This window comes from Cryptosporidium sp. chipmunk genotype I, assembly GCF_004936735.1.
Source record: "Cryptosporidium sp. chipmunk genotype I strain 37763 chromosome Unknown contig_5, whole genome shotgun sequence".
NCBI classification, from domain to species: Eukaryota; Apicomplexa; class Conoidasida; order Eucoccidiorida; family Cryptosporidiidae; genus Cryptosporidium; species Cryptosporidium sp. chipmunk genotype I.
This window is the reverse complement of record NW_027125619.1, coordinates 23,318-38,129: the sequence shown is the minus strand read 5'-3', so window position 1 is coordinate 38,129 and position 14,812 is coordinate 23,318. Positions and strand designations below refer to the sequence as shown.

The following is a 14,812-nucleotide window of genomic DNA, read 5'->3' as shown; positions in this document are numbered from 1 at the left end:
TTGGCTTGCTTTTGAGGGAATTCCTAATTTAAATATATAGAATATTTTCGTACATATTTTTAAATTCAATAAGGCCTTGGAACTGTGAATTCTCATTTTCTTGGTTATTTAGTCCCGAATAATACTGAGCAACAGAGTTGAAGAGAGCAAAGAAATTATGGAAACCCTTATGATTTCCGAGTCTTGTTGTTAATTCTCCCATACACTCCTCACAATACTTTTGCATATATCCTATTTGAACGGAATTGCACCTTGAACAGAGGATATCTTGTGATTGAATAACTTCCAACCTTTCAAAGAACTCGAGTAAAAGTTTTTCCTCCAAAATCTCATTATCTATTGAAAAGTTACAATGGCTACAGTACCAAGTAAACTTTGGTCTGATTATATTATTGTAACTATTACTTGACAATCCAAGATCATCTTCATCCTGGATTGCGTTCCCAGTAAAGTCGAAATCCTCAATTTCAAGACAGTTCGGACAAGAAAAGTCTTTTATTAAATAAGGAATTAGTGGACTTCTCCACTTCTCCGTAACTATTGAATTGAATTCTGAAATATCTACAGTTTGACAAACCATATAAATTATTTGTTCATATTGCTTCTGTTTATTCTCATCCATTGAAAATGATTTATCCAGTCCCCAAATATAAATAAATAATTTAATTAGTTCCAGACTTAGAGAGGGTTTATTTCCATCACAAGCTTTTCCAATGCATAAAGGGAACTCAAATAAGTCTTTTGAATTTCTTCTTTTTCTTGTCCTTTCTCCCGGTGCTCTAGCTGAAGCTCCAGCACTAAAGAAATTGTTACTTCCTTTCTTTTTCATTGAATTCGGATAAATAGCAAAAGGAATATCACTTCCCCTATTAACGTCCAAATTTTCTAGATTCTTGCTTAGTAATAGAGTATCATCATTCTCTTCTAATATTGAACTTTTTGAGTCTGTGTTCTCCCCCTCCCCTACTATGCCATCATTCCATCTAATATCGTTTAATGGATCGTCAAACTGTTGAATTCCATATTTACTTATAATGTAGGCACTTGGATTAGAAATAGCTTGTAAAAAGTTTTGAAAGTTCTCGCTAAAAGGTCCGAATTGCTCCAAAACTATGTCACCCAATAACTGCAAGGACTCCTTAAGAGATAGGCTAGAATTCTTTTTGAAGCAACTCCTCAATTCTCTAAGAGGCTCCATCAAAAAGTTGGAAATCTCACCAACTATGTATTTTCTAGAATTCACTGGAAAGTAGTTAAGCAGACTTAGGTTCATTTCGTATGGATCTTCCAATGCTCCTGATCTCTCTCCTCCTCCCAAGGTTCTTCTGATATAGTTTGTCCTGTCAATTTGAATCATAGCCTTGTATTCCACAGAAGGATCCAAAGAAATCCCAGAGTACAGTTCTCTGCTATTCAGAATTTGCATAAGTTTAGAGAACTGAGTTTGTAGATCGCTTGTATTCCTGATACTATTGTTCTTCAATTCATCCAAATTAAATGTCAGTATCATCTTTCTAATGTTCCCATATACCACTTGAATTCCCATTTCTCTCATATCAGACTCGAGAGATCTAAAGTACCAGTGAGCATAATTCTTTGTCATTTCTATCAGAGCAGGGTCATATAAGAGAGAGCTGGGAGAAGAAAGCCAAGAGTAGAACCTCTCCTGGAGAGTCACCATAAACTCGAAGAGCAAACTCGAAGTTTCCTCCTCCTCCTCCTCTTCACTTTTCCTCGCCTCCAGAGCTTCATCATTGTCTCCATTAGATCCTTCATTCTCAAAAGGTTTCTGAACACTATACATTCTAAAAACCGACTCAATTTTCTCGTGGTTTTCGATTACGGACCTCATATTGTTGATCGTTTTCTCCAGACATAAAAAGGCTGAGCTTGTGGATAATGATGAATGGTTGTAGAGAGGTTGTGAAATCAATAGGCCTTGCTTATTATTTGGATTGCTTAAATGTTTTCTGCTCCCAAGGTTGTAAATCAAAATATCCTTATTCTTCTCATCTCTCTCTGTATTTTTCTTCTTGCAATCAGCTCCCAGAATACGTTTCTCTCCCTGTTCAAAGTCGTCTAAGCTGTACTTTTCAGAAAGTCTCCTACAATTCCTCACAGACTCTATGATTAGCCACTGCTTGAAATCCAATTGAGCCCCATAGCTTCTGTAAACTCCTGGCCTCACCACTTCCAATACATCTAATTCATTTGAGTTACCGGTGCTACCGTTATTATACCCCCGCCCCACTCTAGAGTTAAGATCATTTGTTGAAATTAGGTATCCAAGCCTTCTAAGATCCCAATCGCCTTTTGAAAGTTGGATCAGTTTAGGATTTCCCAGATCTGGAGTGGAGCCCAAAGATCCCCAACTTAATAATCCCATGGAATGAAGCTCTCTGGAGTAAATGATATCGTATAAAAAGTTTGTCAAGTTGTTTTTGAACTGAAGCAAATATAATACTGGAAGTCTCAAAGCTTTAGAAAGCTCTAAAGATAGCTGGAGCTTACTAATTGCCTCTTTTAAAGTCTTCAAAGAGTACCTGATAGAGTCCTTATGCCAGTCAAATCTACTAAACATTGAGTTGCTGGGATCTAAATCTATTTGTTCTTCCCACAAAGTTACTACCTTGTTCTCAACAACCTTCCTGCTACGTTCTAATCCTGGAACATATCCTCTCAATATAGTTTTATAGAGACTCAATTCACTATTATATGTTTTAAGCTCCTCCAAACTAACCATAGATTGGGTGAAAAGTACTATAGGTTCTTTTGGGAACTCTCGCATTAACTCCTCCAAAAGTCTATCTAACTCTTCTAGACACTCTTTTGTTGTCTTAAAGTAATTGACTTGGATTTCTGTCATCTTTTCCAATCTTTGATCTTGTTTAATCTGTCTCTCCAACTCGGATTTGAGGATACTATTGGATACGCTAGGTCCCGAACCAAGTAAGAAGTAGACTCTTCTTTTGGTTAGATCTCCAAGAAAGAAGCATTTTCTGTCCTCAAAGGTAGAAATAGAAAGAAATAACCAATGTATTATATCTCCATAAGTCAAACTTCTCTGCTTTAATCCGCCAACAGAATTCCAGAATTTGTCAGTTACTGCTCCATCTTTAAGCAGTAACTTCTCAACATTTGGAGTACTACTTTCAATCATATTCCCAAACTTCTCCAATACAGAAAACTCAAGTGGTAAATTTGCCTCATAAATCCCAACAGTATTACTATCACAAATTAATGTTGATCTTGATTTCTGAAATCTTCTCTCTGAAATGATAACTTCCGTTAAATGATTATACGGTACCCCTCTAGGTAACTCTTTTCCAGTAGCTATTGATTTTGTAACAAATTCCCCATCATCATCATTGTCCATGACTTGAATTTGGATGTTGGTAGCAATATAAAAGCGTCTAAGAAACTCAAATGTAACAGTAAAACAATCTCCAGTTTGCTCTGAGTACATTACAACATTGTAGAATCCCTGTAGATCCTCATCATGCTCTGCTTTTATACTCCCTTTTTTCGTCCTAAGAGGATATATGTCCAAAATATGGAATCTCCCTCTGGTTAAGAACTGGTACTCAGATATAAATTCGATACCTCTTGTAGTGTTACCTTTTCCAAAATGCTCCAGTTTTGCTATATCAACATTTTTGAGCTTCTTCTCAAGTTCGAACTGTTTTTCATTAAATGCATGAAAATTCTCCAGCCAAAACTTCTTATGGTACTCTACCCAAGATTTTAGTCCTTTCTCTCTGAATAACTCAATCCTCTCTCTTTTTGTAAGTTTTACATTCAACTTTGATACTTTGCTACTATCTCTAGTTTCTACAATTTTACTAGCTTGATCTTGATCCTGATCTTGGACTTGATTTTTATCTTGGGCCTGAGATTGAGCTTGATCTTGAGCTGAGCCTTGGCCTTCAAGAGTACATTTGTAAATCTGAAGATCGGAGAATCTGTTCTCCTCCTCCTTCTTCTTAACAACATTAAAGTATTCTGAAATCTTTTGTTGATTAGTACCAACAATCTCTGAATGGTACTTTACCCAACTCGGTACCTCTAATTCTGGAAGAGGATTTGGAACTCCCTGGTTAATTGCAGGAATGATAACTATCTTTAAAATGGTGTTTGTAAGTCTGTTCTTGTAGTACTCCCAATCAAGAATGTTGCGAACATTCCACTTGTTCGTCTCATTCTCTTTGGTAAGAATACTATTATCGCTAACTTGCTCTTGTCCCTGCTGCTCCCGTTCATCTTTACTTCTCCCTCCTCCAGATCTGCTCATTCTGAGCCATTTAGAAAGCCAAGAAATTCTAGTTTCTAAAGGTGTTGAAAAAATAGAAAGAGGAACTGCTCTCTGGCTCTTGTCTTCTCCCTTTGGGAATTCTGAAACTATAAACTTACAAACAATATTTTTATCCTGAATGTAGGATGGATTCTGAAGAAATTCAAAGAGTCTCCTTGCTGTGGTAATAGACATTGATTTAGCATTCCCCATCTGCTGTACACTCTTGGACATATTCTTAGATTCAGAAATCAAAAAGAATAACTGTTCATCGTCCAGAATACCACTCCCTTTAGTATCTATCAAATTTAACCATTTCCTAGATATAGAAGCCACATGCTCGTATGCCTCCTTTTTGGAGGTACCCTGTAGAAAAGCCGGAAATAGCTCTTCTTGGAGAATCTTAATTAACTGAAGTTCTCCTCTTCTCTTTAATTCAAACCCCTTAAGCTCTCTAAGTCTGTTATCAAAATCAAAAACTGCATATCTCTTCTTCAGAAGTTTATTCTGTTTGTCTGAAGCCGGAATGAAGAAACACTTGTAAGGACCATCCACTTCAAAATATATCGAGTTCTCAACTTTGACATTGTACTTGCCAAGATCTGCGTCATACTCCAAGTACTGAACATTTGTCCAACTTCTGTGGACCTGTTGATTTAACAAAGTACAAATATAGTTGATCCTCTTCTTTTCTCCACTCTTTAATTTAAAAGTGACCTCCTCTGGAAATCCTCTTGGAAGTATTGCCCAAATTCCATCGGTATCTAATTCTAAAGGCCTGCCGATACCCTCCATTAAAGATCTTGCTTCTTTAATAACACTACCACCCACCCAAGTAACTATAGCAGCCATTTCCATTGAAAACCACCTGCTACCTTTTCTCATAACATATCCATAAAAAGAGTTCAAGATACATTTATGAGCTAACTGTAAAGATTCATATAGGAGCTCCTCATTCTGAGCCTCCTGAACTGCCAGCAAATCTCCCAATGACTCTGCCCTCGCCAACTTCTCTTCTGCCTCCTTTTTCTTCTTTTTATAGACATACCTTCTATCTCTAAAACGTCTTACTGTGTCTATATAAAAAGGATTTTCCCTTTGGCAAACTATGGAAGATCTTGTCTCTTCAATATTCTCAGTTTGTTTTCTATATATTTTGTTACAATAAGCCTTCATCCTTTGTATCAGGATCTCAGATTGTTGTCTAGGAGTTAAAGATGACCATTTAATCCTTTCCTTGGTAATAAGATTCATATTCTCTTCAGTAACTTGGATTTTATCATCATTTTCGGAATCACTTTCTTGATCTTCTGACTTGTTTTTTCTTTTACCTCCCCCTGTCTCATTCTTAACGTTCTCAAAAGTCTCAATTTGGATATGATTAATCATTCTTTCCATCTCTCCTTTGGAAATAGGAAAAACATCTCCTTTCCATCTCCAGTTCATCCTTCTTTGGCAAAGGTCAGATTCTGAGTTATATGGGCATTTCATACAAGTTGTTTCTTCAATTACTGCTGTAGGTTGCAGTCTGTTGGTTAGAATGATATTAGGATACATAGCAGCTACGTCAAGATGGTATATTAATGGTTCAATTTTGATTTTGGGAGACTCTATCAGACTTTGCAACCTTTCTAGAATTTCATCTTTGACCTGCTGATAATTATCAATGTTTTCAATTGTGGTACCGGAATCTTTAATACCAAATTCCAATGTGGAATCCAATTTTTCAACTAAATTCTTAAGGGTATCGGTATCTAAGCTAAAATTTTCAGGTATATCAGCTCTGAAGACTCCACTGCATAAAGATTCAACAGTGCCTCCAACATAAGTACTATTCAAAATTGGTCTGTTTTGGTAAAACTCCATAGCTTCTTGAACTTTTTTGTTGGGAAACAGAATATTCTTAGCGAATGCCTCCTTCATCAGCAAATGCTCACAAAGAGTTCCTGATCCTTTTCTGAGGAGATCTTCTCCAGATAGAGGAATTATAGTAGCCAAAGCAAATATAAATCTGTGAACATAAGTCTTATAAAGAAAGTAAGTAGCCACTGCATCTGAAACTGAATATTCAGCAAGGCCTTGGGGATTCGTTCTTGCATAAGGAACCATTAGCTCAGGGTCAAGTTCAACCGGATTATATCTTAGCTTAGCTTTAGTAACGCTTTTCAAGCCTCTAGATCCACATGGAAGGTAAGAATCTCTTTCTACCCATCTAAAACAATCCAGATGGATTATGCTTGTTCCAGAAAAGATCGTTTTAGAGGTAGAGTGAGTTCCTCCTGCAGCAGACGAAGAATCAATTTCCATTCGAATTCCCCACTCTTTGGAGACATCAATGTCGTACTTCTTAGCTCTTTCATATAGGAAAGGGAAATCAAAGTTATCTCCATTATAAGAAGCTATAATATGGGGTCTCAAGGTTTGGATAAGCATGACAAATCCCCAAATAAGCTCCTTTTCATCTCGATAGTTAATACATTTGAAGAATGACTCAAACTCCTTTTTTGGAGAGTACTCGAAATCACTGATATCTGCTGATACAATTTCTCTATTAGTAATGAGGTACCCTTGACCTTCAAACATACAAGAAATCATCATAATTTGATCCTTTTCTACATTAGGGAACTTTAAAGGATCCTTTGTAGTTTCAATATCCCAAGCCAAACTTCTTAAATCAGGAGCAGAAGTATCATCCTCCAAGCAATTCAATTCCAAAAGTTCGTGAGTCCAACGTACAGATTCATACCACATTCCAATAGAAATGGAGTTATCAATCATAACTCGTGTCTCGTATTGAACATCATATTCGTAAATTTCAGAAATAGAGTCCAGCACATCAATTGTTTTCTTTTCATGAATTTGGTGGTCCTGATCGTAATAAAGACTGAAGTTTTCACTCTTTTTCTTTTCAACCTTATTTCTCTTTATACGATCAAGAATTTCATTTCTGGTAGTAACAAGCTTCTTAACATTATCAAACGAAACCTTAATAAGCTCTCTTTTTTCACCAATTAAATGGTTATCCAAAGTCAAATCCTCTTTAAGTATGTTTATGAATTCTATGCTGGTACCTCTGTATTTATGCTCAAGATTTGTTAGCATCCAGTGAACATCTACTCCTTTATCTGCCTCCAAATAAAAGTATGGTCTAAAGAAGAATGGACTTTTGTACGTCAGTCCCTGTTTATTAATAAAATACAAATTCAGGCATGAACGTTCTTTATAGGACTCAATAAGTTCTGAAGATGACTCTGAACCCCCAAACTCTACTCCATCTAATGGTGCTCCAGATTCAGATATTAACTCCGATGATACCTGAACGTTGTATAAATAACCAACTTCTTTGTGATTTGCTCCTATTTTTTGAAAACTGATCCCAAACTTCTTGTCAATACTCAAAGAACCTCCAGACTCAAATCTGCCTTTCTTTCTGTCAGCCCTCCTTTCAAACTTTTTTCTCCCATTGTCTCTATAGCTCGTATTTCTTTTCATTATACTTGTGCTATTACTCCTAGCCTGCTTGCAAACTTTTAAATATTATCATCTACCTACTTTGCAGCTAATTCCAACCTAAGAATGCCATAGGAGATTACTAAACTCGGTCTAATATATACAAATAGTCTAGCCTTACTTAGTTACAGTCCATTAAAAGTGAATCTGTTTTTTATATTTTTTATTACCTATTACTAATAATTACGTGTGTGTTTGGCGCCAAATTTCTGCAAATGTTAGTACCGATATTTTAGCATTACCCCACACTGTCAAAATACCGGTATGTATGTAAAATATATATACTTGAAATTTTAGGAATTTTGCCGAATTGAGAATTTGAGAAGTTGATTTGTAGGTAACTAAAGTACATCGAGTGGCAATAGTGATATTTAAACTTGGATGATGCTGTGAGCCTAGAATAAGATGAATATAGAAAATAGAAATGAAAGTAATTTGGATTTGGGTTCAGATCAAATTGACAGAATTTCTGCGCATGAGCAAGTTCTCGCAACAAGGTATTTGAGCAGATATAAATCATTTTATGGGAGACTTCATTCTCCTTCAAACAATGGATTGCAGTTAAAGAGAGGTGTTTTTATTTATCTTGATGAACAAAAACAGGCAATAGGAAATCAAAACCTTGGGATAGCGTTATATAAGAATACTGAGAATGAGCATAAAATACTGGATAGCATTGTTAAGTTGAAAGAAAAACTTTTTAAAATTAAGGAAAATATTTCAACCTCTATTGATTATGATTGTATGGAAAGAAATAGGAAGAGTATAGAAGAAATTATGGAGAAATGCAATGAGATTAGTTTGATGAAAGAGAGGCTAAAGAATAATGAACAAAATCTAACTAGAAAGCTTGCTCTAATTAAGAATAGCTTTAAAACATCAGTAATTCAGTTTAAGAAGATTGAGAGAGAGCTTAACAGGAACCAGCTATTTTGGCAAGAATCTCAAGTAGGGCTTGCTCCTGCTGTAAATGGCAACATATTAAAGAAAAGAAGGCAAGTAATTCTTGAAGAACAAGAAAAAAGTGATAATTACAAGAGAAAATCTCAAGATAACATGTTAGAAAGAGCCCAAGATTCGAGTGAGAACCAGGAATTTGATGCAAATAGTTATATTAAGGGATCAATACTCAGCAGAAGTATGACATTAAGCAAAAGAACTAGTATAAATTCTATGAACAATTCTTGTTATACTTTGAAAGAGTTGCAGAAATCTGAAATTGAAGAAAGTCAGATAACTTCAAGTGAAATTGCTCATTACAATACACTGGCCTCAAATAATCCAGATAACAATAACAATATTGGGAATAATCATCACAGTTCACAAATCAACCTAGGATATATTGATGATGAGATTTATAGAGATGGCTTAAATTTTCAGAATTTAATAAATTTGAAGAATCGTTTGCAAGGATATTTAAATCAGACTCCATATCAAATTTTGAATGGTATTGAAATGATTGGAAAGAAACAGGGTTCCGAAATAGAGAAAATAGCAAACTCCATATTGAATAAGAGACAGGATTATCTATTAGATTTTACAAAAAGACTGGAATTGTCAGGAATGAACTTGGATATTGAACGAAGTCTATATGTTAAGAAATCTAGGCTATTTAGACATCAACAGAATTCCAGATACAATAATTTGAGTACATTGTCTGATTCTCAAACATATACTTTATTGAACATGATAGGAAAAGGGGGATTTGCTGAAGTTTGGGAAGTATTGAATATGAATACCTGGAGCATTACAGCTGCAAAAATCCACGAGCTTACACCTGATATGACAGAACATGAAAGAATGGTTTGTGTTGAAAGAGTTAGCAATGAGATTAAGCTACATAGAGATCTTAAACATCCAAATATTGTTAATATGCTTCATTGCTTTGAAGTTGATAACGATAGGCTTGTAACTATTATGGAATTATGCGACGGTCCAGATTTAGATACTTTTATCAAGACGAATGGTAATGTTCCTGAAGAACTAGCAATCATCTGGATAAGACAAATTCTCGAGGGTATTTTATACTTAAATAACTTGGATAAAAATGGTGATAGAATTATTCCAAATAGGAATCCAATAATTCATTATGACTTAAAGCCTGGGAATATTATTCTCCACAGAGGATGCTGTAAAATTGCAGATTTTGGACTTAGTAAGCAATCTGATCAGGAATCTGGGAATATTATTATTGAAAGAATTGGGGGTGGAACTGTTTGGTATCAACCTCCTGAAATCCTTTTAAGGCCTGGAGATTCTTTAGATAACCCCAGAGTAGTTTCTCACAAAGTTGATATTTGGGCAATAGGTTGTATATTTTTTGAGATTCTTCATCTAAGAAGACCATTTGGCTTAAGAAGTAATTCAATTGCTGAGGCATTTTCATTGATACCTTTGGAGGCTGAGAAGGGTGCAATTTTTGAAAGCCATGTTTCTTCAGAGTGTAAATCATACATTAATTGGCTTTTAACTTATGATCCTGTAAATAGGCCCAGTATTTTTGAAGCTTTTTCACATCCGCTTATACAAAATGTAGCTAGCATTTGAAAGTTTTGATTTTTATATTTAATATATATATTTTGGTAGTTCCATCCTTTTTTTTGAATTAGCCAAAGTTCCTTTTTTTTCCCCCCTTTCTATTATTTCTCATTATTTTGACATTTTGTCTAGTGGAATTGGCGGGAGGGTCCGGCACACTCAAAAACTGCTTCCTTTAATAAACAAATTACGTCATTTTTTACATGCATGCAAAATTGCAAGTAAATTACGATTGCAATTTTTATGTGGACAACAAAAATAATAATATTATAATTCAAAGTAACGAGGAAAGATTTTTTTTTTAATTGAAAAAAGATTAAGTTGTTTTAAAAAAAAAATAATAAATGGAGACAGAAAGTAAAAGAAAGAATATTGAAGATTTGAAATTAAACATAGAGAATAAGGAAGAGAATAAATTTGAAAACTTTGATATCGATAATTACAATTATATTAATAATAATGATTATAGTTATATTGAAGATGAGTACAATTTAATGAGTGGTAATGCAGAGAGGTTGGAAATAATTCAAAGAAAAACATCAAAATCATTGTTAAGAACAAAATATAAGCGAGATAGAATACAAGTAGTATTATTTTTTATGGGATTTTTTGGTTTTCCAATAATATCTTGGGGTATTTCTTGGATTATTGGGAAGACATGTATTAAACCAAAGTCTCATAGAGGGAAAAAGTTAAGGCAATTAAATGGAATATTAACATTAATTTTTATATTTGTACCAGCAATTTTCAGCTATTTTTATTATGAATCTTTAGGTAAGTTTGAGTTAAAATTTAATGAAAAGAAAAAAACTAATAATTATAATAGTTTTTTCATCATACGATACAAACAATATATTTATTACAAGTGATAGTTATGAAAAAAATGATAAAATTCAAGCATCTAGTAGTATAACCAAAAATAAAAAATCAGTGATAACTTCAAAAACTCAGATTTTATCTTGTTCGTCAGAATTAGATATTGAAATAGTATTTCTGAAGCAAGATCGAAGTGAAGAAAAAGGATTAGTTTTATTTATTGGAAAGTTAATAACGGATACTTGGTTGAAGTCAAAAGTATTAGATGAGGCTTATAAGAATGGTTATACTGTAGCAGCAGTATCACCACCAGGCTACGGAAAATCTGGAAAATTAACAAATTTAAAAAGTGAACCTGAATCTCAGAAAATTTCAAATTCGTCATTTTTATTTTGGCTTGTAAATAATTGTTTAAAGTTTGATACAAGAAAGATAGTTTTAGTCACTCACAGTAACAGTATTACTCAGAAATATGTAATACCATTAATAATGAGTTATCCTATTGCAGGAATTGTTTTTTTTAATACAAATATGGGAATTAAATGGTTCAATGCTAAAAATCCACTAATTAATGATCATTTCTACTACCAGCCAATTAACTTTAATAATACAATGGTTAGATATATTGGAGATAAGGAGCCTTTAGTTGTAAGTAGTAATTCAGTGGAAAGTCAATTTGGAAGCTCAAATAGTAACAATAATGATAAAATATCAGTTAGCAACGAAAAAAAGGTGCATATTTCGAATCAAATAAGCGTTTCAACGACAAAAAGGCCCACTTCTTCCAAAAATCAATCAACAACAACAAAAACTACTACTACTACTACTACTACTACTACTACTACTACTGTTATTAATGAGGGAAAAAATTCTTTAAATAAAAGCCCTGATGATTTGGAAAATTCTGAAATAGTTCAAGGTGAAAATGAAGAAATTCAAGAGGAGGATTTAAATGAAGATACAAATTCTGGTGGTTCAACGGTTTTGGAAAAGCTAGATGGTTTTTTGGAATCCCTATTGAATAAAGAAGAGAAGGATGAAACTCTGAATGAAAAAGAGAGTTCTATAGATCAAACAAATGCAAAAAAAAGTCCATTAAATTCTACAGCCTCTACAACTACTAAAAGGCCTACAGCAACAAGTACCGTAACTACAAAGAAACCTTCAGCAACAACTAACACCACTACCAAAAAACCCACTTCTACCATCACAACCACGAAGAAACCCGCAACTACTACCACTACTACGAAGAAACCCACTGCTACCACCACAACCACCAAAAAGTCCACAGCAACTACCGCCACTACTACAAAGAAACCCACTGCTACCACCACAACCACCAAAAAGTCCACAGCAACTACCACCACTACTACAAAGAAACCCACTGCTACCACTACTACTACAAAGAAACCCACTACTACCACCACAACCACCAAAAAGTTCACAGCAACTACCACCACTACTACAAAGAAACCCACCGCTACCATTACTACTACAAAGAAACCCACTACTACCACCACAACCACCAAAAAGTTCACAGCAGCTACCACCACTACTACAAAGAAATTCACTTCTACCACCACGACTACCAAAAAACCTACAGCTACCACTACTACCAAGAAGCCCACAGTAATAACTACTACAACTACAAAAAGAGTAACAATTGTAACAACAAAGTCACCGGTGAGCACAATCAAAACTACAAAATCTTTATCAATAAAAAACATACAAAGTCAACAACAGTATTTACATGCACAAAAATTAATGAATAAAAGGGCTTTGGCCACAAAAAGTACATTTTTAGATAGAGATTATGGAAAAGGAGTTTTAAATATTACTAAAGTTGTGAATAACTGTATCGCACCAAATGTTACATACAAGTACGATCAAAGATGGTATATTACTGAGCAAAACAAAATGGGTCCATTTGGATGGTTTGACGGAAAGTACACTATCCCAGGCTGGAGAACAATGCAAATGGCATATGAATCTTTTGATTTTGACAACTTTGATTCAAAAAGATTAAATAATGGAACATATTTACTTACTTTAGACTACTTCCTACCACTCATTGAAACTCTCAATGAAATTTTGCCACTAATTGCTCAAAGAATTGCATTTTCTGATGTAATCAATTCAAATCATACAGGAATTAGTAATTCTGATAATGATTCTACTAATCAATATCAAAATAATCAAACAATATCTTCCAAATATATACAAGATGCTCCAACAACATGGAACAGCAATCGACAAGATGCATATTTAAAATATAGAGCCAATTTTGAACTTATTCCAGCACAAGAAATATACTGTACTAATTAAAGATTTATATTTAATTTATCAAGTTCATTAAAAATGATAAATGGCTTTAAAAAACAAATAAAAATGACAAATATGAAAACCCGCCAAAACTTACTAATATTGACTAAAGTAATGCAAATTCAAGAAGGAAATTACAAATAAATTAATAAAAAAAAAGAAAGAAATAACAATAACAAGAATAGCCAAGTAGATATAGACATTCAATATTCATTTATGTACTTATGCACTTGAATCTATAAAGATCTATAGGTACATGTATTTATATATGTAATATATAATCATTAATTTTTTGATAATAAAAAGGTGTGATATGGAAATACTGAGATATTAATATAGTAAATTTTCTAGAGGAAATTTGAATCAAATAAATATTATCTAAAATTAAAAATGGAATTTGCAAAAGAAGAACAACAGAAGAGAAAGAAAAATAATAATTTTCTTACGGATTTTATTGTAGGTGGAGTTTCTGCAACAATTAGTAAGACGGCTGTTGCACCAATAGAAAGAGTCAAGCTTCTTCTCCAAACTCAAGATACAAATCCAGATATTATTAAGGGTTTAATTCCCAAGTATGCCGGAATATTTGATTGTTTGAGAAGAGTTTCAAAGGAACAAGGAGTTTTAAGTTTATGGAGAGGAAACACAACCAATGTAATCAGATATTTTCCAACTCAAGCATTTGGATTTGCATTTAAAGATATGATAAGAGGTACGATGCCACGCTATAATAAAGATTCAGATTTTTGGAAATTTTTTGGTATTAATATGTTATCAGGAGGTTTAGCTGGTGCTGCATCTTCTGGAATAGTTTATCCATTAGATTTTGCAAGAACAAGATTAGCTACAGACATTGGAAAAAATGGAAGTAAAGAGTTTAAAGGAATGTTTGATTGTATTATGAAGGTTTCTAAACAAAGTGGAATAAGATCATTATATCAAGGATTTTTTGTATCAATACAAGGAATTTTTGTATATAGAGCAGCTTATTTTGGATTATATGATACAACAAAAGAAATGTTCTTTAAAAATCGAAAGCAGGAAAATATGCTTTATAAATGGATAATTGCTCAAGCTGTAACAACTAGTGCTGGTATAATATGTTATCCATTTGATACAATTCGTAGAAGGATGATGATGATGGCTGGTAAGAAAGGGCAAGATGTCTTATATACAGGAGCTTATGATTGCTTGAAAAAAATTATTAGAAAAGAAGGGGTTGGAGCATTGTTTAAAGGTTCATTATCAAATGTAATAAGAGGAACTGGTGGAGCTCTTGTATTAATTTTGTATGATGAAATTAAAAAAGCTTTAGAATATTAATCGTTAATATAT

At 33.7% G+C, this 14,812-nt stretch overlaps 4 protein-coding genes across 4 annotated transcripts; 3 read left to right on the top strand and 1 right to left on the bottom strand.

Annotated features, from left to right (window-relative positions):
• Nucleotides 1-28: 28 nt before the first annotated feature.
• ELE39_003183 (DNA polymerase epsilon catalytic subunit) lies at nt 29-7,783 on the bottom strand (the record flags this gene model as incomplete). The annotated part of the gene is made up of 1 exon (XM_067346525.1): nt 29-7,783. The coding sequence occupies one exon, from the start codon at nt 7,781-7,783 to the stop codon at nt 29-31; it is 7,755 nt and encodes a 2,584-aa protein (XP_067199763.1).
• A 423-nt stretch (nt 7,784-8,206) lies between these two features.
• ELE39_003182 (kinase domain-containing) lies at nt 8,207-10,348 on the top strand (the record flags this gene model as incomplete). Its single annotated transcript, XM_067346524.1, has 1 exon — nt 8,207-10,348. One exon carries the CDS (start codon nt 8,207-8,209, stop codon nt 10,346-10,348), a length of 2,142 nt encoding a protein of 713 aa, XP_067199762.1.
• A 786-nt stretch (nt 10,349-11,134) lies between these two features.
• Nucleotides 11,135-13,480, top strand: ELE39_003181 (uncharacterized protein; the record flags this gene model as incomplete). The annotated part of the gene is made up of 1 exon (XM_067346523.1): nt 11,135-13,480. The coding sequence occupies one exon, from the start codon at nt 11,135-11,137 to the stop codon at nt 13,478-13,480; it is 2,346 nt and encodes a 781-aa protein (XP_067199761.1).
• Nucleotides 13,481-13,867: 387 nt separating this feature from the next.
• On the top strand, nt 13,868-14,800 carry ELE39_003171 (mitochondrial ADP ATP-transporter; the record flags this gene model as incomplete). Its single annotated transcript, XM_067346513.1, has 1 exon — nt 13,868-14,800. The coding sequence occupies one exon, from the start codon at nt 13,868-13,870 to the stop codon at nt 14,798-14,800; it is 933 nt and encodes a 310-aa protein (XP_067199751.1).
• Nucleotides 14,801-14,812: the final 12 nt, after the last annotated feature.